At 37.4% G+C, this 26181-nt stretch overlaps 1 protein-coding gene across 8 annotated transcripts in view; it reads left to right on the top strand.

Moving 5' to 3' along the window:
• Positions 1-26181, top strand: part of FAM135A (family with sequence similarity 135 member A) — a 116145-nt gene that overhangs the window by 25700 nt on the left and 64264 nt on the right. For 7 of the 8 annotated variants that reach the window (XM_052781790.1, XM_052781788.1, XM_052781786.1 and 4 more), the window contains 8 exons: positions 12724-12803; positions 16013-16152; positions 16269-16339; positions 16648-16821; positions 19418-19544; positions 19914-20067; positions 22545-22622; positions 24808-24857. In XM_052781790.1, the coding sequence (XP_052637750.1) occupies positions 12746-12803; positions 16013-16152; positions 16269-16339; positions 16648-16821; positions 19418-19544; positions 19914-20067; positions 22545-22622; positions 24808-24857 (852 nt within the window). In that variant the 5' untranslated portion in view covers positions 12724-12745. Of the gene's footprint in view, positions 1-12723; positions 12804-16012; positions 16153-16268; positions 16340-16647; positions 16822-19417; positions 19545-19913; positions 20068-22544; positions 22623-24807; positions 24858-26181 lie in introns of those variants that run through there. The other variant, XM_052781789.1, reaches the window with a different exon arrangement.

Below are 26181 nucleotides of genomic sequence, written 5' to 3'. Positions count from 1 at the left end.
TCAGGCTCACCTGTTTGGTTTTCTTTTTAATTCATACTGCCCAGTCATACTTTTACTTTCAAACTACGTTTCTGTATGACATAGCTTTCTGGAGATAAGTGGTGTGAATTGCCTCCTGACATGTAGCTTATCTTCTGAAGTATTGTACTGTGATCTTTACGTAATACAGTCTTTACGAAGGGAGAAGCAAGCTGTCAAATTTGTCTTAACAGTTGCAAGATGAGCTCTGTTCTTCAGCTTATGGTTTTACAATCATACAAATAGCAGTAATACAGGTTTAAGATTTGGAGGGCTGGGCTGTAAACTCAAGGGAGTAGTCTGTCTAGGAAAAATAATGCAAATACTTTTCTTTTGGTTTTATTTTTATTTTTTAAAAGTGGATCAGTTTCTGATTTCAGTTCAACAGTGGATGCACACACACAGGTCCTGCTTGCTTCGAGGCAGGAGTGTGTAAGACTGGGAATGAGCAGTGGGGAAGCCATATTTTAAGTTGGCATTGCTTCAGAAGTTAAAAGTTAGTATCATCAAATATCCCATTCGCCCTTCTTGTGCAGGATGTCTGAGAGACCAGTGGCATGGTCTGGTCCCAAAGCGCAATAACAATTTGAAGTACCATATGATGGTACTTCAGAATCTTGTCTTCTAAAATAAAAAGCCTTGTATTTGTTGAGAATAGGAGTTGGAAAAGTAAGTGGAAAATTAAGCACTGCTTCCTTTCAGTTAGCTGATAAATTAAGGCTTTTGAAGTATACTCTGCCTTAGCTATGTGAGTGGAACTGAAAACATGGGGAGGTTGTACTGCTTGTCTGCAGATATCTGAGTACAACGTCTGTATTAGGAGACTTTTAGCCACGCAGGGAAGCTTATCTAGGGGTCACCTAGAGCCCTTGTAAATTGGGCTTCTACTCTGAAGCCTAGAGAATTCCCACCCCTCCCCACCATGTTAATTCCTAGAAGACTAGCCTCCACCTTAAGAAACTAGATCAGATCCTGAAGCTACCTGTTTTAGGTATGTATTCTGATGTGTAAAGATGATGGTACAGGTGCTTTCTTCAATCATTATTCATAGATGTATAGCTAACAGTTGGTAATTGTAGTTGTCCTGGAGGTATGTTTTACAAAAACTTAGGTGGTTTGGGTTTTTTTCCTGCATCCCCCCCATATTAGTTCAAAAAATAACCTTAAATTTTGTCAAATGTTGATGGGTACTCATTGCATATTCTAGACTTCTCAGATATTGGGTACGAATTCCAAATCACCTGAATTTTGTTCAGATTTTAGCTCTTAGACCCATGTAGTACTTTTGGAAATTTTATGGCCCACCGTTAGCACCATGAACCTGAACCTGTTGTGAAACAGCGTTCTCATCTATGGATTTGTAATTGGCTTGAGCCAGTACAACTGCATGTATCTGCCAAAAGGTGTGACATGCATGGTCTTCTCCTGTTTTGTTTGCTCTTGCAGTCGTGCAGTTCTGTGGTCAGTAAGACAGGCTTGCTTTTGGCAGCAGTGTAGTCGGAGAGTGGGCTTAGGCTGGCAGGAACACTGGGCCAAGGGTGTAGTAGATGTTACAGGTAGGGAGATCTGTTGGATAGCAGCTGCCTGAACAAGGTGGTCCTGCTTCTAGTGCTTCTTGTGTGCCTCCAGTAATGCTCTTCTACCTTATGGTTGGTCAGCTCAAGACGATAAGCCAGCAGAAAAATAAAAAAAACACAGAATATGATTCTGGTTTTGCCAGTTTTATCTCCCTGGCCCACATCAGGATCAGATATTCTGTCAGTGCTGGTGCAGGAGGAATATGAAATACACAGGAGGAATGGGATCCCTACTTCTGTTACCAACTAGCTTTTGGGTTGGTTTAACTGTAATGCGGGACTGCATGCTGAGAGAAATGTCCGTAAAAGTTCCAACTCCTGTGTTAGGAAGACATCTCTTGAACAGGAGAGGCCATTATGTCAGTATGATCTGCTGAGTGAGAGCAGCCCAGCGATTAGTATGTTTTGAAACAAAACCTCTGTTTGAACTTCTGCCTTCATCTCGGTTGGCATCCCCGCCCGTAGGATACAGAGTTATGACAGACGTCAGGTATGTCAATTCTAATTTCCCTAAGCTCTCATGTAGAGATACAGAGCTTGCCTGGCAATGCCAGTTTGCAGAGTTTCTGCCTTCTTTGCTGCTGGCTGCTTCGTGCCTCTGCAGTGCACTGCCCTATCGGTTGTGCTGGCTGAGCCGCTGTAGCGGCCTGCTGTAAGTTGAGCTGCTGAATCGGTCCAATTTGCAGAATTGCTCTGCAAGTAGTGCATTGGTGTAATTGAGAAAGGTGGCAATGTATTGCAGCAGAGGGGCAAGAGTGAGTGCCTGGGAGGACAGTGCAGAGGAAAAGGGGAAAACAGAACTCCTTAAACTTGATTTTTTTCAAAAATCCTTATATTGTAAAGTATTGTAAATATTTTAAATCCTTATATTGTCATTTTCAAGACATTATTCTTGGTATTTCTTTATTATGAGGAGGGGCAGGATTTCCCAGATGCCAGCTTGCATGAGTTACAAAGAGAAGGACTCGGACAACTGCAGAAGACAGAGGGACCCACCCCTGATATTTGCTGGGAAAAGGCCCTAATCACCCCCAGAATGCCAAATCCCTTTCTGTAGGTCAGCTCTGAAAGGAGGAAGGAGGAGAAGATAGAAAGGTGAGTCTGCAGGCATCCAGAGCAGCAGAGACCCCTCAGCTTCCAACTCCCCAAGGAGAACTTGGATTCTTCTTCAGTGGGTTTTACAGATCCCAGCTTAGAGGGAGCAGTGGTGGGAGGTCAGCCTCGTAAGGGGAACACAAGGTTTCAGATACCCATCCCCATGGAAAGATTGAGGCTCCTCAGTGTACGTATACAGTAAATCATACTATCGCCTTGATGATCATCTCTGCACTTCAATCCTATTACTGTGGTTAGTGCTTCTTCTATGGACTTTTTACCTTTTCCCCATCATACTGTTCTGCCCTTCTCAATTTTCATCTCGTAGTATTTTTGCATGCCTAACCTTCAGCAATTTGTTTCCTACCTTTCCTGAATACGTTCGTACATATAACTTATTTCAAACTATTTTGGATACCAAGTTTTCTGCAATGCTCATTACAGTTTTCTCAAAATAAAAGCCTTAGACAAACTGTAGACTTTAGAAAAATAATTATGTTGTTTTGTTTGCTTGTTTCATTTTTCAGACTCGTTGAGCAGGTTCAGTGGGCACTGCGTGTCTTTGGGGTATCCAGCTTGTGCAACCTGGTAGGAGAAAAAGGGGTTTGGCTACTTAGTCTCTTTGTGCCCATGTAATTTGTTTAGTTTATTTAAACTGGCATCAGAAGATTAACTCTTTTGAGTTCAGATTTTTAACTTTGTTCTTCTAAGGATATATTTGCTGTCGTGTACTAGATGGGGTAGGTGTTCGGAGATCGAAGGTATTTTTGTTGTAGGAGGTGGCTCTACCGTCTGTTCAAGAACACCAACTTTTTCCTTTTCATGAAGGGGTAAGAAGTGGAGTGTTTGGGAGTCTCTTGCTTTCAAATCTTGAATGCTCACCTTACTCTTTGACATTCATGAGCTTTTAGGATCATCTTAATAAGAATGTTAATTTTGGAATTTAGAGAAACAGGTCTTGACTTCTGCTGCTAACTTTTCATAGCATGCTTGTAACATTATTCTCCTAATATTTTTTGAGATTATTCCTTAAGAATTATGTTAATAGTGAATGCATAAATACAGTACACAGTGAGCAGATCTGCTTCTCGCAGTCTTTTTAAACTCTTGAAGTTGAGGAAAAAAATAATTTACAGGAAGTGGCAGTACAATTTCAAATTATTTCTGAACATGGAGTCCCTCCAGTAGCTCAACCTGACCTAAGCCCGTGTCATGTCACTGAAGGGAATGGTCCCACTTTCTTCCCTGGCTGTGCGGTCCTGCCTTCTCTAATAGCCCCTACTGGATTCTTTTTCTCCCTTTCCAGGTGGATGAGTGTGTTGATCTGATTTACTGTACAGTTGCTGGAACGTCAAAACTTGTTTGAGGAGGGGCAAAAACATATAAAAGGGGGTTTGGACTGCAAATTGCTCCTACTGGTGGCAGCACTGTCTTAAGCTGACTTAAAAGAATCATGAAACTGCGTCTTGCTTGAAGGAAAAAAGATAGATGCTTCTGATTCTGAAAGACAATTTTTCTTTCTTAGTGTCCTAATAACATCCCAGAGCAGTATGTTATATTTGAAACTATAGTGATTCAATTTAAAAAATTGAACTAGAGGAGCTAATGTTACTTCCTTGAATGACGTAGCTTTCTATAGGGGAAAAGATGAAGATGTTGTTAAGGGATAAGAGTGATGACCTTTATTTGATGTATCTTGCATAAGACACAACAGTTCACATGGGCTTTTTTGTCATGATTTTTTGCAACAGTTTTCTTTGTCGTACCTGAATTTGCATCTCTGGTTAAGTGTAGGATGTATTTGCTCTTAAAACAGAGATCACCTTTCATTAAAATAAGCTTTAAAGTGAATTGTAAGGCTTGTATACGTGATTACTGACAGATGAGAGGAACAGAATTGCACAGCTGCAAAACTTAAAAAATTGGAAAGACCAGTAAATGCCAGAAAATGAGTTGTCAGACTTGTCTTCTGGTCTCCCATCTGTTGTGTTTGCTAAACCTTGATTTCAAAGTTAACATGTTATGATGTGTCTGAGTATAAACTGCTGCCTGTTTGCAAGAGGTGGGACTTTGAAAAATTGTGACCCTGGTTACCAGGAAAACCTAATGTCCCATACCTTTGTCCCCAGAAAACTGAAATGTTCAAGCCACTCAGTGGTTAAACGCTTGTGATACGTCATTTGCTAGTGTGCTGAATCAAAAAGTCAAATGAAAAATACTTTCAAGCTAAATAAATAGAGCTTAAAAGTTGTCATTTAAGAGAATATGGGAAATGATTAACCCTGAAGATGAGTTTCACAGAGCTGTTATCATTTAAAGATGCAAGGTAATTTAGTATGATTTCTTTCTTGTTCCCTTCAGTAATAACAGGAAATAAAAGAGAAGCTAAAACTATAAACATAGACTAATATAAGTTAAGATATATTTGATTAAGTAAGAGCTAATCTAGTATTGTATGTTTATATGGCTCTTTAAAAAAAGCAATACTTATTTGAGAGTATTCCCCTTTCAAGTTTTTAAATAAATGTTCATAACCACTGCAGGAGTTCTGCCTGAGCGTGCCTGTCGTAAGAACATGGAGAAAAGGCTTTTGTAATAATAAGGCAAAATCCCCAGCTGCATTTACTTTCCCCTCTCTCCTGCCTTATGTACTTAATACTGTTTCATAACAAGCTGCAGTGACTTATTTGAGGTATTAGTCTCCCAAATAATTCCCATCGAACTTTTGGTCTAATAACTCTTTTGGTTATATATATCTTTAATTGTCAGAAGTAATGTGTGCCATAGACATGTGAGGTACTTTTGAAAAGTAATTCACTTTCAAGAAAACTTGCTTTCAAATAAATAGGAACCTTTTATCTATTTCCTCTAAGTTTGCCCAGTGTTTTATTTATCTTAATAAAAATATGTTAGCCAGCTGGGAAATACCTGCATTTTTCATAGAAGGGAGTGATAGAAGATCTTAAAGTCTTTTGGGCATGATAATTTTCCTGCTGCTCGAGTATCTGAATTAGAATTTGTTAAATGAGATAAACCCCACAATTATAGCCAAGTGTAATCTCACATTGGTCCATATTAGAAGTACTTATTACAAAGTGATTGCAAGATAAGAATCTTTTTGTGTGTTCTATACCTGTGCTAAATAATTCCTTGTCTAGATAAGCCCTGTAACTAGTTTGGTGGCCATTTGGTAGTCTGTGGGCTCCAACTGGGTTTGGTAGGATTAAATTTTTATAGATGACTCTGCATTCCTCCTGGTGGGGAAAATTAAGGAACAAGTCTAACCAATTATCTTCTCTTTTTACATTTGTTGCTTTGAGAATCAGCATTTCCTTGTCTGTGCTTTATTCTGTGTCTTCTTATATTCTCTTATTTCTGTTCCCTTACACCTTATTTTACTCCCTTTCTGATTTTCCTCTTTGCCCCTTATTTGTGTGCCTTTGCCTGGATTGCCTTTTTGCATAATACTTATGAGGTTACAAAAAAACTCTGACAAATTTGTGGTAATGTTTAAAATAGAGTATTTGTGTTCCACAATCATTTGAAATGCTTGAAACATCAGAATGATACTCAGATTGCCTTGAAAAGTGCATGGATGCTGGCATTTGTTGGTACAGGCTTGTGACTGGTTGTGTGAAATGCTGAATATCTTTACTGCTTTTAAGATGGATTTTTATAAATCCGTGAAAGAATTACTAATGTAGCGTCTCTGCAGTAGCAAGGGGCTTAGCTTGTAGGAGAGAGGGATGTTGCACAGAAATAAAAGAACGTTCTCTCTCATTGGATACTTTCAATATTTTGCTGACTCAACCTCTCACCGCAGCAGGAGTTTCTGTTAGTACATGTTTGCTTCTGTGGGAAGAGGTGTGATCTGTCAAAGATCTGTAGAAGACACAGCTCTGCCAGGATCAGTCTGACACAGCCATTACAATGGCATTGCTGCCTCCAGAGCTGCCTCTTCCTCAAGAGACTCACTCCTCTGTTTTTCTCGCGGTTCCTCATTTCAGTGCCACATTCTGTATTTACAAAGCAGTGCTGCATCCCCAGCTCTGTTTCTTCGTGCGCCAAGTGAAGCATGCTTGCATGAGCCGCTGCTCACCTTGGAAAAAGGAAGAGAGAAGTCTTACTGGTGGTCTGCAGCAGAAGGTGTGTTTTCAATGGGGCCTTGCATTCAGTAGATCCCAAGAGCTCTCCTGGGGTTTTGCCTATGCAGGGTCACAGCTGTTCGTTGATTTGGTGACCTGATAAATTTAGAAGCCGCCCTGCAGGTGACCCAATGTGCCTGTGAATTTTGCAATCCACCATGTTCAACGCTTGCTCTTGTTAATGGGACTAGAGCGTATTTTAAGTGTGCAGTGAGTGCAGTGGGATTCAGGGAAGAGGAAAGGTCAGACTCTGCTGTGTGCGCTTCTACCTTTCCTCTGCCTGGCAAGAGGAACTGCAAAAAGTTTCACCTCAACGATGAATTATATTATGAAGCTTTTTCAGGGCATACATTTCCCTTGGAATGTACTTTAGCTGGCAAAGTAAGTGGTTTTTCAAGTAAATGCTCACGCAGCTATCTGTAAAAGCACATATGCTTTTTTAATGCATGAGATTTATTTTTTTTTAATAATGGTTATCCTTTATGACTGCATTTACACACATTACTATCTGTGGTTTCATGTGAGAGCATTAAAAATTCAAATAACCACTACTTCCTACATTTCCTTTTTTGTTGGTAGCAAGATACATTCCGGTTATTGATAAACCTACTTCTTACTCAGATTATAAATTATGTTTTTCAACAAATGTGATGAAAAAACTTACTTATGACCATCTAAATGATGATCCCAGTTTAAAAAGAAACCTGTCAATTTTCCTGTGTGGGAAAGCATTTTCTGGCACATGTCAGATTTTGAATCTTCAAGATTTTAAGGCAGCTCAATGGAAAAGATTTAATCCTTCATACAAGACAGACAGTAGAGGTCTCCTCTGCCTACAGGAGAGCAGTAATTCTAACTACCTTTTTCAGAAGACCTTTTCCTACAAGGTCTGTAGGAAGGACGCTAAGCTCCAGATATCCTTGAACCTTTTAATAGCGTGGTTATGGATTTGCATGTGATTATATCGGGGACCAAATGAGATAAATGGACATCAGCAAGTACACGCATTTATTTACTGAAGAAAGACTGCATAGACTAGGGTTGGCAGAAATCTCCTGGATATTTATAAGCTTTCCACTGGTGACTTCAGCTTTGCTTGTGTATGCTGTCTCAGTAAACATCTCAACTATTTAGGCTATCTCGCACATTGTGAAGCAAATGCAAAGGTACCTCTTGGGGGATGGATGTGCAACTGTTGCAGGACAAAGCTTTTAAGCAGTGCGACCAGAGCAAGAGATCTGGTGTTCATCCTCAACCTTGTGTCTGTGGCCAAGATAAGTAAGGGTAAATGCTGGAAGCATTTAGAGCAGAAGAGGTTGGCAAATTTTCAGAGGTAGTGTTGTAGATTGTCTTTTTTTTTCCTCAAGTCTATGACATTGGAAATTTGATAGGAACTGGAAGATGCTGCCTTTCAGAGAAGCAAGCAAATCAGCTGTTGCGAAGTAACTTGCCTGTGTACACACAGGAATGTCTTCCCAAGTTTAGACTTGGAAAAGCCAGGAGCTGGAATATGCTCTGTTCACAGATGTGTCTCCAACTTGTTTGGTGTACCAGCTCCCAACCATATGCGCTTCTTGCTGCGTTGGCCTTTGGTCATCGTGTTGTAAATTGCTGAACCCTGTTTTATAGGTTTCCTTTAACCTCTGGGATCACAGACTGATTCAGAGTGGAAGGGATAGTAATATGTCATATCATCTACCCTCATCCTGAAATCAGGGTCAGCACTCAATCCAAACCATGTTGCTTGGACCTCTGTCCCCTCAGGTCTTGAAATCTTGCATGGGTGGAGATTCCACAGCTTATCTGGACAACCTGTTCCAATGCTTAAGTATCCTTAAGGCTGTTTCAAGTCTCACTTTACTCAGTCTCCCTTTGGAGACTGTACTTCAAATCACTCTTGCATCAGCAACATGAACATCAAGCAGTTGCAACCTGCTCATTGTCTTGACAAAATAGTGCTAAAGACTCACTCAAAATCTTTTCATTGTGTGGTGTCAGACCTTCATCCAAATGTCAGTCTGCTGGTTGTCTGAAAGCTGTTCTCTGCACTGCCCGTACTGCAGTGACTCACGTTAAGACTTTACTTCATTAGCTGCCATTGTAGCCTAGGCTTATAAAATGCCTGATTAGGTCTGCACATGCCACCCCTTGGAACGTGCTGGACTGGGGTTTGAAAGCGTTGGTAGACCCAAGCTACTTCCATCTGTTTGGGCACATTTGCTGTACGATTGGTGGCATGTTCTTTAGCATTGTTATTGTCTGGGATTTTCCACTACTCAGGATACCTGCATTCTCTCATTACATAAGATAATGGAGAGTTCATTGTATTCAGATCTTATTTATGGAGTATTATAAGGATATTAGGGATAATTGAATGTGATAGGTGAGTGACAAGTCCTTGATACTGAATTGTTATGTGGAGGCCCAAGCAGATACAATAGAATAGATCAGGTTTATGGGCCAGTTATTGTGTATATGAGAACTAAACAGTGTTTATGGTACAGCTGGGAAGTAGTTGAAAGTGACTTGGTTCTGGTTTGGGGGTTTTTTTTTAAATAGAAAAGGACACATTGCAACATAAATTGATCAATGAGTTGAACCAGAGATGGAAGGAAGATGAGGAAGTCAGGACTTGGGGGAAAGAGTGTGATGAGGCTCGATGCCTTTTTTTTTTTTGACATTTCTTTTAAAATTTGCTGTCAAATGAGGAATGTGTATCTTAACCTCAGCAAGCATTTGCTTATTTTATGTATTACAAATGTAATTCCTTTGTGAATAAAGTACTCTGTTTCAGTATCATAGCTCTTCATTTGCAGATAGATCCTTAATATATACAGTGTTTTAAGATGAGTGACAGTGAATAATTTGGGTAAATACTGTGTAGGAGGTTGTTTTTCTTATTTAAATATCTTGATGCAGTTAAATAATTGTTTCAAAGATCTAGACACAAGATTTTGAATTAATGTTTACATATTTGCCCTGAGCTGAACTTCTACAGGATTTTATTCAGATTAACAGGTGAACATTTTATGTTATAAACTGCTTAAAGTATAAATCTGCTGAAAATCAAGCCACCTGTCTCAAACTAGCGAACAGTACACCTTTATCTCCCCATTACCTGAGTTAAAATATATCGGGCAGGTGAAAGGTTTACTGGATAAAGGGTAGAATAGTCTGCTTTTGATTAATTGCTAGCAAGTAATAATAGGAAAAGGAAGGATGTCCTAACAGCCTTTTGGTTTCACAAATTACATTCTAAGCACGAATAATTCTATTGATTGCTTTCTTTGAGGCCCAGATTGTAAATAGTCAGTTAATAGCATCTTTAGGGCAAACGAGTCTTATTGCATTAAGTAATAGGAATATCATATTGCATGTTTTTTCTGTTCAAGTGCTCAGGGGGTTTTTTTTGCCTTTGCCTTTCATTTTACCTTGTTACAGTCCTAATTCATTAATCTATCCACATTCGGTAAAGTTGTTAAGCCTTAGTTAAATTTATGCTCTGTAGAGCTGTCACGTGGTTCTAAACGTGAACTGAGAATTATGCAGATTTTGGATATTTTAAAGTCTTATAAAGCGACCCAGTTTGGTAAGTTAGGGTGAGATGAAGTAAAATATCTGGCATGATATCTCTGAACTACTGAGACATAATAGTTAGTATAAACCGTACCAACGATTTTGCATTCTTTTCTTAATGCCTTAAGTAACAAGCAGTATGCTCTGCCAGGGCAGGCTGGTCATTTGGATCACGGGAAGATGCAGCTTGTAGTGGTAGGGTGTTAGGCTCTTGATAAATGTTTACTGTGGATCCAGAAATGACACTGTGAAACTGGGGCTGGTGGAAAGTATCTCCTTGCTGAGGCTATTATACATTATAGTGGACTGTGTGTCCTCAGTATAGGTGAAATGAGGAACTAATTGAATCATGGAAATCACATCTGACCCAGAGAAAAGGAGTAATCAGTGTACTAGATTGCATCCTCCTGGATTAATGTTGAGAGGGCTGTGTTAATCTCCTCAATTCCTTACACTCTTGGAGAAGATGACTGTGAAAGCTTAATCATAGAATCATAGAATCATTTCGGTTGGAAAAGACCTTCAAGATCATCGAGTCCAACCATTAACCATGCCCCCTAAACCATGCCCTGGAGTACCCTGTCCACTCGCTTTTTGAATACCTCCAGGGATGGTGACTCAACCACTTCCCTGGGCAGCCCATTCCAATGTTTGACAGCCCTCTCAGTAAAAAAATTTTTCCTAATATCTAACCTAAATCTCCCTTGCCTCAACTTGAGGCCATTTCCTCTTGTCCTATCTCCAGACACCTGACAGAAGAGACCAACACCCACCTCCAATACAAAATGGATTCATTTACTGTTTATGAATCAGTTAAGTGTATATGGAATCATGTTTGACCTGTGGGTTTCTAAAAACAAAATATGTAATTATTAGTTTGCAGTAGGTTAAGTTTTATTCAATTTGTAAAAGGTAGGATTCATTTTGCTGTCATCTCTTATCTCTAGCAATATCACTGGTTCATTAAGTATCTTCGATTATAAAGCATCCTTTGATATATAGTTTTGACCAGGCTAAAGTTGACTTTTTAATTTTGTGGAAGGATCAAATTAAAAATTTTTTTATTTGTTGATTGTTAGGCTAGTACACGTTTGCATCAGTTGCTAGCAAAGTCCTGGATGGTCAGCTTTAGGTGAAGTGTTAGAAGCCAAAATCAGAACAACACAATAGATTAGAGTAGTTTGGATTTGGATAGTGGGGGTGATAAAAATGAACCATAAGACCATGAGTGGGTGTACACCATGAGTGGAATACAAAGGGCAAATTGCATACTCGTAAGAGCATTTAGGACCATGCTTCTGCCTAAAAAGGTGTTTTTGTCTTCCTACTCTCTACTTGTGAATGTTCTTGCTCCCTCTCTTTCGTTGGTGTTAGTGGAGTTGTGTGGTGGGTATGGTAGGTCACGGCAGCTCACTGAGGAGCTGAAGCTAACCCCTTCAAACAAAAATCAATGATCTGATATGGGATGAGACGAAGAGAATGTGTCACCTAAGTGTATTTATAGGTGCTTGTGTTATGTAAAGACTTCCATAAAATCAGTATGGGTGACAATTAGGGATTTTTCATAGATGAAAATCAAAGTTGGAAACAGTATGGAGCTGTATAAGATTAAAAACTGTTTAAAGATGGGGGCAGAGACCCAAAAGACTTTTGTGTTGCCTTTTTAATTTTAGCCTTTAAGCCTGCAGTTCCTGCCTTTGATAGCATAAAGGCAATAGTACTGTGTCTTAACACTGCAAGTACTGTCATATTTTGTCTAGCGTGATCCTTAATTTGCACTTTTTAATATCTGGTGGCCACAAGCAATGTAGAGAGTGTCTGGTAAGCAGTGTGTTTTCTGGGGATCCTGGGGGGGTGGGATTGGGAGGGGGGGTGGGCAGGCATGTTGCAGTTTCACAAATAGCTCCTTCAGCCACAAAACTGGCTACAGCAGCCCTGTAGATGTGCTACATGGTAGATCCTTCTGAGACGGTTGTAGTGCAGCGCCAATCCTGATTTTTCATGTGTATCAGTTCTCCAGTGTAGTTTACCACGTATCTCCATAAATATTTGCCCTAGCACTGTGCGGCATGGAAAGACTAGCTCTGTGTTGAAGCTTCCTTCTTTTATTCACATTTGGCTGCCGCTCTAATTAATGATTAAGAAAAAAACCCAACAGGATGAAGAGTCAAAATAAGACCATTTTAAGCTTTGTAGACTTCCTTGCGCTGCTCCTCCTTCCCACTCTCCATTCCTGCCTTTGTCATTGTACGTATCTGTATATGGTAAATGAGATGTATGCATGTGTTGCAAACCACTGTCTTTTGCTTTAGCTTTTACCAGATTCGTGCATCCATGAAAATCCCTCCAAGAATTCCACACAAATTAGAAGCTAGCTTGTTACATGCAACTGGTAAGTGCAAAAACTTTTAGTGAATGAGGTCATTATCTTGCCTTGCTGATTACAGGAGCGTGCTTTTTGTCTTATATTGTTATAACTAATATAAAAGTGTTTCTAATTTTGTTATTAACACAATAAAAATATAAGTTGTTTCATGATGACCTGCTGAAAAACTAGCTTGTTCTTAGCAATGAGGTTTAAAAGTTGATTACAGAATTTGTGTTACTGTTTTTCCTCTGTTAGTTCCCTTTGCTGGTAGCAAAACATGGTGATTCCTTTATATTAGTGTCTTCTGTTTTTTCCACTGATCTGCTCAGCCTTCTCCATGTTTCAGGCTAAGATGACCATGGGCAGATCTCATTTAAGTAGATACCTCAAAGCAGTGGAGGACTTCAGATACAGGCTCTTACACAGATTGCTAAGCCCATTTTTTTTCCCAAAAGGCAACTTTGAAAGGATCCAGTCTTGCTGTTTTCAAACTTGCTCTCTTGCTTTCTGATGGTAACGTTGAAAATTGATTTAACCTCCTGAATAGAATTACCCACTCCCTCATCTTTTTTTCTGTTTTTAACCTAGCGCTCACTTTTGGTTTCTTTGTCCAGGCAAACTGAACCTGGAGAAACCTGTTAGTGCTCTCCTAATTCTGTGAAGCCCATACCTCAGCATGCTGCAAAAATGTGAAAAGCAAAAAATGAATTAAGTTTCAAATGTCAGGTGGAATTCTTGGAATTGCAAGGAAGAAAAACCTACTACAGTCTGAGAAAATGTGATACGAGATTACTGAAACCTGAATTTTTGAGGCTATTTTAAAAGTAACTCTGAGTAGATCAACAATGTAGATACTGAATTTTAGTCAAGCTTCCTGAATATTTCTTGGATTTGTGTGAAATAAATAAATTACTCCAAAGGCAAAGTTTAGTGTGGTTTAGGGAATTTAGCTCTGCTAAACTGATCCTTTAGTAAAACATACTTTTTTGATAGTGTCACTGAATGATATGTTTAATATTGCTGAAAAAAAAGTTTTTCCATTTCATGGTATATTTTAGAATGGTCTTCAGTTATTTTTTCAGAAAGCTGCAATCTTGGTAGTAAATTGTGACATACGTGTTAGCTTTTTCGTCTTTTGTTTCTAGGCATAAAGGATGTAAACATTTAAGACTGCAATTTGAGGTCCTGTGGTAATTTAAATCCAGTTTTCTTCCATTTCTATTTCCCACGTCCTTTAGTAGTTCACTAGAAGCGCTCAGGACCCAGAACAAGTGTCATTACAGAAGTGATACAGCAAGCCGCTTGCTTCAGCTCCAGCCTTGTGAAGGTCTCCTGGCCTACATTCTTGTAATTTGAAGGGAGATGTAGTCATGCTCTAGAAAGTTAAAAGAAAAACGTGTGTAATTCTAGCCTGTATGAGGTTGTTTCAGATTTAAGGCTGTTCTGAATTCCTCCTCTTACCAGAAACTCATGGCCGGTTTTCGGAAAAAAACCCGAAACAAAACAAAGCCCCAAAAAAGCAGGCTAGGAACGAGGTGTCCGTTTTTACGATGCAAGAATAAACTAATTCAACACTATTTTTTCCCCTCTGTTGTTGAGATGGCTTTTTGTGCGGATAGAAGCCTAGCAATAGTCTTGGCTAGTCGGTGTGTAGTTGACTTAAAAAATAGTAGTTCTGCCTTGTTGACTTCACGTTTGTGAGACCTCGCTTCCCACGTAGATGTGGCTCAGCCTGTTCCTGGCGTCAGCTTTTCCTCTCCGACTCCTCTCTCTCGCTTCTGAGGGTGCCGTTTCACGTTACACTGAAGTCAGCAGAACCGAGGGCTGTAACTCAGAGTTGGACACGGCATAGGAAGTGGGACCTCGGCCACGTGTCTCCATTACTTCTTTTGTGTCAGACTGGAGTGGGAGATCCCTTTTGCTGATGCTGTGCGGTTGTTTCAGATTACGTGTCATGTGAAACCATACCCGCTCTGCCCTTCACCTGTAACAGATGACACGGGTGGATATAAGCTGAAAGTGGCATTATACATAGGGGAATTACACTTTAATGATTCAGCCTTTGTAAGCATTTTGTCCAGGACACCTAAATTGATGATATGTATGAAAGCACTTCAGCAAAACCCAGTATTTTTTACTTGTTTCTAGTTTCTGAAGGGAAGATGAACTAAGATGTTCTGAAGACTATAGAGTGAGAATGTTTGTTAGGTGCAGTGATTTTCTATCAGAGGCCTGCAGACCCCAAATCTGTAAAGGGCAAACTTTGCAGATTTTTTTTTTTTTTCCTCTTCTTTTGTGGATTCCTTTGAAGTAATCTATTAAGAAGAATCAAAAGAATTTTAAAAAATCTTTTGCACCCCCATTTACACAATTTCTAAGACTTTGTATTTTGGAAGAGGTTAATGTTATTGAGCCTGCTTGTAGAGGAGTGATAAGAAAGTGTTGGTATTTCTGTTACTTCTGTTCTTCCAAATTCCAACATCTTCCTGTTGTTTCACAGGATAGTGCCTGTCATGGTATTTCCTGTGTGGTAAACCCTTGCTTTTATGCAAAATACTTCCTCAGAAACTGTTTTAAACCATGCCCTTTCTCATTTCTTCTACAAGTCTTTTAACCTTTTTGGCAAAGGATTCCCCAGCCATTTATCCCACTTTTCTGAACTCTTTTTAATGAGCAGGGTCTGGACTGAAAGCAGAAGTGTCGTATTGAATGAGAAATGTAAGGTTCAGGTGATACGCTTGGAACTGGTCTGGCCAGAGTAGTATGCAAAGATCTGGAAGGAAAGAAGGAACCACCTTTGTTCTTGATTAATTCAGTGGAATGGTATATGTCATTTAACCTCTTTGCCTCATCTGTAGGTAATTAAGAGCTCTCAGTGTGGTTAAACCTTGCAAATCAACATGAATGCTGGATGAAACAAGACAGGTTTCAGGATTTTTATTAGAATTTTTGATGCCTAGAATGTCTTACTGCAATTTGGAACAAAGCAAAAATTCTTCAGTCCAGAACTTACATTAAAAGCAAATTACATTAAAAATATTGATACAGTATTTCTTTGAAACAAAATGCACTTCTTCAAACAGTTGCTGACTGAAACGGGAACTGCTGACATTGTTGGTGTTACAGTTTTAATAGTGGTCATGAAACTGATAGGAACGATAGTTCCACTTATTAGCTGCTCTGGGGTTTCCAAATTCTAGGCCAATTATATTAATACTTGTTTCTCTTTTCAGGTGCAGATCTTGCCTTTCCTGCTTCAATCCATGACAATATAGTTTGCAGTAAAACATTTCAGATTCTTTACAAAAATGAGGAAGTTTCTGTGAATGACGTGATGATTTTCAAAATAAAAATGCTGTTAGATGAGAGGAAGGTAATCTATCATTCAACTTTACTGTATTCAGATAATTAAGTCTTCGTTGTGTACAGTTTGGATTAGTATAAACAAGGGACCTGAAAAGATTTCATGCTTCTACAATTTCTTTTTAGATTGAGGAGTCTCTTAATGAAATGAATTTTCTGCTAACATTAGATCTACATTTCACGGATACAGACTATTCGTAAGTTTATATATAGAAGATTTTATTAAAGCAATGATATAAGTTAACTCTTTAAACTGATTAAATCTGTATTGTATATAGGCATAGTGTGATCATATTAGACATATGTGAGAGTAAAAAAGAAATCCAATGCTGAAGTCTGTTAAGATTTCATAACTGGTTTGTCTCTTTGATGTTTTTTTTTTTCTTCTTCCTGGGGGAGATGTCATTGCATTCCAAAGTATAGACAGACCTATGCTAAATTGCTACCTTGCACTTTAAATATGATTGTTCTAATTGTATGTTGTTTTGTTTTAATTTCTTTTTAGACCCGATGACCTGAGCACACTACAGCCAATTAGTAGCCGAACTTTAAAGTTGCACTTTAACTTACACCGGGGCCTTCATCATTACGTCAATGTTATGTTTGATTACTTCCACCTTTCTGTCATATCAGTTATAGTCCATGCTTCTTTGGTTGCTCTGCATCAGCCATTGATAAGGTAATCTCTTGTTAATAAAATACAGATAAATTATTGAGTGTCCAAATGGAAATGTTATAAAAATAGAATACTTGGGAAGGAGTTAAATCTATGGGCAATATAGTTTTCTTTATGATGATATTGGAATTCAGGGCCCAGAGGGATGAGAAACTTCTTGTTTCAAAGTTACCTGGGACAAATTTTGAGTTTGTTTTTGTTACAAATAAGAGCATGTAGCGTAGAAGAATAATACCCAAGACCAGAGAAGAGGAGGAGTGTATAAATATCTGTATTTATACATTTATATTTATATGTATAAATACTTATACATTTTCTTAATCAGGAAGATCTGCTGCTCACTCTAGTTAGTGACTGAAATAGGTGCCATTAATACAACAAATAGGGCATCTACTGTTAGCTATCCTCACAGTGTTCAGTTACTACTGTAATGGCAATGATGTCTGCAAATGATGCACTTAGCAATTTCTGAAGTAAATGGAACTGGAGAATTTAATTTTCTTTTTAAAATAGCTTTTGCTTAATTTTTACTGAAGCCTTTTTATTTCATTCACTTGTGTCACCCTTTGCAATCTCTGTTTACCTCCCTTCTCTATCTCAGAAGTAAGTGTGAAAAAGGGCCATACAGTCAGTCACACATATGAAGTGTTCTTTGCACAGCTTTTTCTTTAGCATATCCATCTTTGCCTTCTTTCATGGTCTTCAAATACTCCATGCTACTTCCCCCAGGTTTCTTCATATTCAAATTCAGTCCAAACTTTTAGCCCACTGCTTGTCCCTGTCTTCATATCATGGAAAGCTATGTCTCTATGTATGTTAGACGGCTGTTCTGTGCAGTAGGACTGTGCTGGTTTGGAGGATTCAACTGGCTTTTTTTCTTTTTTGTCTTTTTTTCCCCTCCAAGTTGGATTGTTTTGGTGATGTGTTTTAGGCATGGTTATATAGTAACTGAACCGGCACATCTGAAGGGATGGCGCAGCATTATTTGGGAGAGGAACAAGTACTGAGGAGGTGGGAATTATCTTAAGCTAGTATTGTTGTTGAAGACTTCATCTGATAAAATAATGCAGTTAAAGTAGCAGCATGTATGTAAAGCGTAAGTTGTCACACTGTACCACAAGTGAAATTCAGGCGTTTCACCTGTATTGATCCCATAGCTGTAGAGTTGAACTTCCCTTCATTGTCAAAAAACCAAAAACCAGGTTTTGTTACTAACTATCAGTCAGAAATGTTTTTGTCCCTGCTGACTTTTTAAAAGGTTGCAGAAAAACTGAGGGTTTTCACACATTTCTTTTTCCTGTTTCTGGCTTTTCAAGTGATGATACAATAAGGTTATTTAATTTTAAACCTCAACTTGACATAGCTTGTGTAAGGAGATACTGAAACAAAATAGCAACTTCCATGCTGCTTCTGTTATCTTTAGAGTAGAATGTTACTGGTGTCCACAAAATTATTTTAAGGATCCACATTGTCCTTTGAATCAGTTTGAGGTGTGGGGAGAGGAAGAAACCTCCAAATTTACAGTGTTTCATTTCAGCTGAGCTACCCCATATTGTAATATTTAGCAAATACTTTATAGTTGCCTTATCCATATCTGGCTTGCTTTTCTGGAGCACCTCTTTCTGAAAAACCTGAACGTTGCAGACTTCACTCCACTTTGTCCTTTGGGCTTTCCTGGGTGACAGTTTGCTCCTTTGTTTGGGTCATGCTCACATTATTGGCACCCCTTCCTTTCCTAGGGGGTTACTTTTTGAGTGTTTTCATTTTCAGAGTAGCATCCAGGTTCACCACCTCTTGGGAACAGCCAGTATTAACGCCTTCCTTGAAAGAGAGGAGATAATTCCACTTGGTTACAGCCCTGGAGTCCTGTACAATCTACTCTTTTTATTAACCTGTCATTGCTTATTTCTGCCCATTACTTAAAAGCCTGTGCTTTCCGCGTTCATTCATCTTTCGTTCATTTTTCCTGGTTCTTTCTTCTCACAAGGCTACTATTGCAGGATGCTCTGTTCTCCCAGGGGTTCAGGATGGGCTCTCCTCCTCAGTAGCCAGAGGTCAGGCATCCCTTAGGAAAAGAGCAATGGCAGTTTGTGTGACAGCTTTCCAGGTGCTTGCTACTGCTTCTGCAGCACAGTTGGCAGAAAATGAATGCTTCTTACCTGTTAAAGTTCAAAATTTGTCTCTATGGCTTAAACTTTCAGGAATATTGTTTAAATTAGTTGAGGTTTGCATTGGAAATAATGAGGAAGAGGTTCCACAATCTCCTGGCACAGTCTGCTGACCTTCATGGTGAGAGATGGCAACAGAACAGCTGAGGGTAATAATTTCTTAAATTTCTCCAACTAGCTGGAGACATGCTTTGAAGAGAACTGCTTTAGAAGCACTGCTCCCCTAGCACAGCACCAGAAACTTAACTGAGGTATCTGGGCCATCCTGAGGGGTTTTAAAAAAGCAGCCCACCGTGCTAGGAACTTCCAGGATCTTACTGAGGGTCCTTGTCTCTACTGCTTTTCAAGAAAAATCAAGAATTTGTTTTAACTATGATAGTTTTGTGACATATGGTATGTTCAAATTATCAGTTCATTTGTGCTTTTTGCAGTTTTCCTCGCCCAGTGAAGAATACATGGTTGAACAGGAATGCACCAGCACAAAACAGGGACTCTGTGATTCCTTCTCTTGAAAGTGTGGTCTTTGGCAATAACTACACAAAACAGTTATCAGCAGATGTAAGAATATATCAGTTTAAGATTTTATTTGTATTTTGTTGGGCAGTGCAAATTTTATCTTTTCTGCAGAAAAAGATAAAGAATGAACTCTGTTAGAGTTACTTTGGTGTGCCACGTGAAACAGGAAATGAGAAAAATTGTTCCAAAAGGCTATGTTACATGCTTGAGGAACATGCAGATGGAAAGCTTACAATATTAAGTGTTTAACTTTCTTTTTTAATATATTGCAATCCATTGAAAATCGCAAAAATACAGATGAGGTTTGTGAAAAGAGGCAATTTGCTTATCTGTCTTTTTAGTTATTTAGTGTTAACACTTCATTTAGTGTACAAAATTAATATGTGCCTCATCTTTTTTCCTTTTTTTTAGGGTTGCAGTTTTGTTGTTTCAGAGTCTTTCCTCAGCCATGCCTATAATTTCCACTACACTCTCTGTGCCAGTTTGCTGCTTGCTTTCAAAGGGTTACATAGCTATTTCATTATGATAACAAAGGAGCTCCCCTCTTCTCACCGAATCGAACTGGGTATGTTGAATTTAATAAAATGTATCACTTTCCTGTCGATGTTTATTAAGCTTACCCCTCTTCTAGACTAAACTAGCACTGATTTCATACATCTTGTATATCTAAAATCTTTTTGCTCGAACTGAGCTGGAATTTAATAACTCACAAAAAAAAGAAACAAGTACTGTCACGTTACTAATAAAATGAGGAGATAACAGACTGAATTTATGGAAATATATTTTTTCTTGTTGGTCTTGATTTGCCCTGTTATTTCAAATCACTGTGTTTAGTGGTGAGAAAATTAGAGAAACTCTTAATCCAAGTAACATGCTGCACTTGTTTGTTTGTTATAAGGAAACATTGTATATTTGTATAGAAATTGGAACTCTGTAAGCTTTGATTTAAGAAGAATATTACAATGGAAACTTACCTGAAAAAAGACCTACAAGAAGAAATTGCTGCTGGCTCAGTTCATAGTGTAGCTTTTTAAACAGACTTAGTTACCTAAGAATTAGGAAATTATCTGAATAGGCAAGAACTGTTTCTATAAAACTGAGCAGCTAAAATAGGCTTTCAGAGAAGCTATGTCTTTACTAAAGTTAAAATTAAACTCTTACAGGACAGTCTTATAGAAAGAAATTTAAGTTCTATGGCAGTGAAGACTTCCACTAGCTACATCTGATAAAAGTCACTGTGAAAATATTACATGAAATGTAATGTATGGAAATGTACGTTACATTTCTGTAGAATGCAGGTATATTAGAGAGCCTAGCCTGAACTTGTGAAGTAGGAAAGCAGTGGAAGTAAAAAAGGAAAATACATTGGCATTATAAAGGATGATTTAGACTTTTTCCTCATCCAGCATATACCTTTTAATCATGTAAAGTTCTATTTAAATGCAAAAAATAGATCTTTTGGAATTTACATTGCTTGTAGACAGCATTTACTGATTTTTTTATTGTTTAATTTTACCAATGTTAAAACTAAGCATTATGAAAGAATAAGGTTGGAATTTGAGATATGAAAGCTATTTTAGAAATGTGATGTGGTCAATTAGTGATTCAAACAAAGAAAGTTTCACTTGTATATTACAAAATACGAAGCTACTTTTTGAAAAAAAATTTTTTTTTTTGAGGGGGAGAGTGCATTACAAATCTGTGCATAGAAAAATACCAGAAACTGAGGCTTTTTCTTTATAGAAGCAAAAATACTGCTACAGTTATGGTGCAAAGAATATTTCTGTGTCAGTTATCTTAATCTTGATATGGAGGGGAACACCCTACTAAAGGAATGACTCAACTCTTAGTCTTCCTTTTAAGGACAAAATGTGCTTTTTTCCCAAACGCAATCTGTTGGCACTATTGTTGTAAGGGCAGGCTTAGACTAAATCATGATGCTTAAATGTTTCAGATAGGACATTAAATTCCCCTAAAGCATTGCTACAAAATATATATGTAATAGAAAAAAGCCAGCCATTGAGTTGCATAGTTGGGTTGTATCTTTCAAACATGATTGAAGTCACCAAAAGCATTTTCATAAGCTTCAGTGGAACTTGAGTTAGACCTTTTGTCATTTCTGTGGGTAATTTAGCTTACCTTTAGGAATGCAAGCTTGAACAGAAACGGTCAAAATAAGTATATGAAGAGAAAATTACTACTTACATTTAGCATTCATTGTACATATTCTGCTGACGGTTTGTTTTCTGTGGGGTTTTTTTGTTATTTTTTAAGTCTCTGCTAGAATTACTTTGTTTTCTTGTTTGTAAATCTTTTTTTTTTATTTATTTCAGTTATTTTGTATATACATTGATTGGGACAATGATATAATAAAAAGGACTAATGCTACTATTACTCACCTTTTGCTCTTGAAAAATAACTAATGCCTACCATTAACGCTAATTTTTCTAAAATCCATCAACAGTAAAAAAAAAAGCTGTGTTTCTGTGATGTCTGTAAAGAGATTGAACCTCTTTGGACTTTACGAAGTACACAATTGTTATTTGCATTTATTTTTAATTTTTGAAGTAAATGAACTGTTTTATAGTGGAGATTTTATGTGTGAAGTTTAAATGGCCATTGCAGAAGAGAATCTCAAGTCCTGTTTGAATCCCAGAATCGTCACTTTTTTGTTTTAAATGAAATTATGATATCTTTAATTTTGTTTCTTCTGTTTGCTTTGCTATTGCTCTGTCATATGATTTTAAGGCAAGACAGTGATTTTGCAGAAGCATGTGCAGACAACTGTTGGACTCAATAACTGTAATTGAGCATTTAAGCGTTATTGGTTTCAGGAAATAAAAAATACTAGCTTAATGTATATCATGAGTGATATCTAATCTGGAAACTACACTAAAATTATATGCTTTCATGTACTGATCTAACTGCACTAATTGCTAGGCTAGCAATAAGCTTTTTTACTAACTTTAAGGCAAATAATAAATCACAGATGGAAAAAAGGAGTGTAGTAACTAGTCATGTGTGTGCAATCCCTATAACTAGCCAAGGCCAGCATGCAGGTCCTTTATGAACGCCTTCTCAGAAGAAAATATCCACGAACCCAGAGAGACGCCTACCTAGGTATGTTATCAAAGCAGGTGATATAACCCCTCAGATTTTTATTAATAATATAAAATATTATATTCTTATTAATAATACAAAATATTACATTCTTTTGTAAACAGGATCACTATTTCACTATTCAGGCATAGTGAACCTATGTTGAACTCTGATGAAGTCTGCAGAATTAAGCTACTTATTTCTAGGCTGAATATAGATAATAAAATGAGAAATCATTACTGTTTTTTGGTTTAGTGTTGTTCTACTCTACTAAAGAAAAATGATTGAAGAGTTCAGTCAGTTGTCACCATTTAAATAAAATAGCTAAAAATTATAGTTTCATTTAATTCATCACAGACTCTATTTTTTAGATAGTTAAAGACTAATACCTTTTCTTCCTGAGAAATCTTCAGGTTGCTTCTGGTATCTCAAGGCTTGATTCTTCTAAACACTACACAAGACTTTCTCAAAGCTTAATGTGCATTTGTCCATATCTAAATGGCCAGTTCTCCCTTCGGAGAGTGTCAGTGTTGGCCTGATGCTGGACAAAAGACGACAGTGCTGTTTAAGCCCAAGGAAGTTTGTGATGGGAAAAGAATGAAAAGGCAGTTCAGTCTCATAGTAGGTCATCAGCTTAATCATCTATAACTGCATTTTGGTTTTGTTTTAAAAAGAAAACAAAACTGTTTTTTAGCAGAGCCTGCAAAATTACATCAGATGTTTGCTGGGTTAATGTTATTGCTGTAGAATGTTAGTATTTAATTTCCTTTTGTCTCGTATTGTCTCTTCTGTCTTTTTTTTTTTTTTAAGTATAACATTGTAATTTGGGATTTTCCCTAATGATTTTAGACTTCAGAGTTTTCAATGTTGTTCAAAGCCTATTCTCAATTGCAGTGTGACAAATAAGATAAATAATCAGTATTGTGTTTCATAAGTAAACCATTTAATTTTTTCACTAAGGACAAAATTTGTGTGGCCACAAACACACCAAAAGTAGTACCATATCTTAAACTGTTTTCATATATTTTCGGAATACTTATCATAAAGTACTGTTTAGCTAACACAGGTGTATGTAGTTTCTTTCAAAAACATTTCCAAACTTGTTTCTGAGAACTTCATGCATTTCTGCAATTTGCATATTTTCTCAGAACTTTGAGTTGTGTGAGTTAATTTGTTTGGCATTAAGTTTAAACCTAAGTATAATGGATGCAATTAGTTGAAAACCAATATATGTTTACCAAATCTAGGTGGTATCGTTTGAAGACAAGTTGAGTAAACACTGTTGCCATTGTAAACCTATGTTCATTACCCCTATCCTAAATGTATTTTTGTGGGTTTCAAGGCATGTTTGGTTGGTGTATGTTTTCAAGAACATTGTAGGTTTTTTCCTTAATACTGTGTTTCAAAAATGGATTTAAATATAAATACTTGTTACAGACAATTTTAGGGTTTATAAATTGTTCCCTTATTACCGGTACCTCAGATGTAGAAGAAATCAAAACATAGATCAGATTCCCTTAAGTAGACTACGAATGATTAACGAGGAAAAACATTGTACATGAAGGAATAAATCTGTTTTCATTATAAGTCATTCAAGGTTCGCATCCAGTTTAAGCTGCCATACCATGAAAGACTGATTTGCTCTTAACGTTGAGCTATTGAAAGATCAATTGAACAACAGTTTTATTTTAGTCAAAATCTAATTTCTCAGACAATTAAGGAATTGTATTTATACTCATGTAGCTTGCAAATCAGGTAAATAATATATCTGTAGAAAAATGATATTGGAATAACATATCTCTGGAAAATCTGATGTAGAAGAGGAATTGTATTACCTTGGTTGTGAACGATGACATTGCTGCTGAATAGCTGAGCAGCTGTCAATGGATAATCTGCAAACTGTATCATCTAAATTACAGTATTTTCAAGTATAATTCTGAATGGAAAATTGGTATCCTTGATACTCAATTGCAAAACTTTTTTTTATTAGTCGTGCCCTGTCCTCAGTCTCAGAAATTACTAAGAAATTATTTTAGTAGGAGTTTATAATTTACTTGATTTAAAGTTGACTGTGGCACTTAATATGGCTTCAAGTTTTATTTGGTGGGTTCTTTTTTGTGTTTTAAAATTGTTCTGTGATATAACTGGTTTTACTCTGCAACTTGGAAAGTACATTTTTCATGAATATGTCCTCTCATCTTTCCAGAAAACATAGATGTAGAAGTTCGTCTTGCAGAATTGTGTGAAGAAGTAAAGGTACAATATTTCCATGTATTTATTAAGTGAAATAACTATAGAAGTTCAGTATGCTCATTTCATATGCTACTTGGGAATAAACTGTTTCAGTGATAACATCCTGTATGGGGTTTGCCAACACTTATTTCAACTCTTCCTCATTCAAAGAGAAATTGCTCAACTGACTCCAAAACTTAACTATTGATCTGGTGGCTTGGCATGTCAGAAGTAGCCATGGTAACTTTTGTATGTCATGAAACTGAAGATTATAGAAAGGTGGATTACTTGTATTAAAATCACATTTTGAATTTTCTGCATTTATAATTTGAATTATTTGTTTTTTATGGTATCAAATAACAATGTTAGAAGATCAAGCAGTAGTAGTAAGTTGTACAAAAGCAGATTCTCCAAGTCATCCCCTCATCTGGAAGGACTTGTCCTGATGCTGTCTCCTTCTCCTGTTTTCCCTACATTCTCAAGGAAACACTGTCTACTTCAGATTCTTTAAAATTTGTCTCCCCAACTCTCTCCTTAGTCAGAACTAGCCCCAGCTGAATAGCTAATTTCCTTGTCACAGCTAAGTTTAAAGCACAGGTTAAAACTTTTTTTAAAGATTGTCCATGTTTTGCTGTGGAGTGGGCCATCTGACCAACTTTTGAAGAACAGTAGGCTTACCTTTCATTACTGTAGTAGTAGTATAACTGCAAGGAAATGTAACACTGGCTTTAAAAGGATATCATTTGTATAACTGGAGACAAAGCCAGCACAGTTAGCTCTCTATGGGCAACTAATAATCTTACTTTATATATCAGAATTTTTTTTACGTTTGCATAGGTTCTGTGAATTCTTTAGTTTCTCCCTTAGCTTGCTAAAGTATATTTGTATTTTTTCCATTTTCTCCTTTCTGTTCTTCTGTTCAGTTCCTCTATATCCACTCTCGCCTGTTAAGTTGGTGTTTCAGTATTTGCAATCCTTTTTTCTACTTGCTCTTTAGTATTGCTGGAGTTGTGTCTTTACTATCTTTGCTTTTTAAACCCTTTGGCTCAGTGCCTTATGTGCCTGCAATGAGTTTCTGAAAAACTATTTTTTTTTCTATAATGGCAGAGAACATAAGCCTAGCAGTCTAGAGTTGGCTGGCGTGGGACTATATCACAGGATTACAGTACATTGTTAAGAAATAAAAACTTGTTTCGCACTGAATTTGTCTTGGTGTGATCTGGTTCTAGGAAACCTATACTGTAACACTGCTTCCTGATTATGCTTAAGGTGTATGTAGATATATAGCATCATATAAATGTTATTGTGAGTTGTGGATATTCTGAAATGGAGATGTCTTTATTAAATT

Source organism: Harpia harpyja, chromosome 3 (assembly GCF_026419915.1).
Source record: "Harpia harpyja isolate bHarHar1 chromosome 3, bHarHar1 primary haplotype, whole genome shotgun sequence".
Classification (NCBI taxonomy): Eukaryota; Metazoa; Chordata; class Aves; order Accipitriformes; family Accipitridae; genus Harpia; species Harpia harpyja.
Note: the sequence above shows the minus strand (reverse complement) of the source record. Positions and strands in the feature narration are given on the sequence as shown.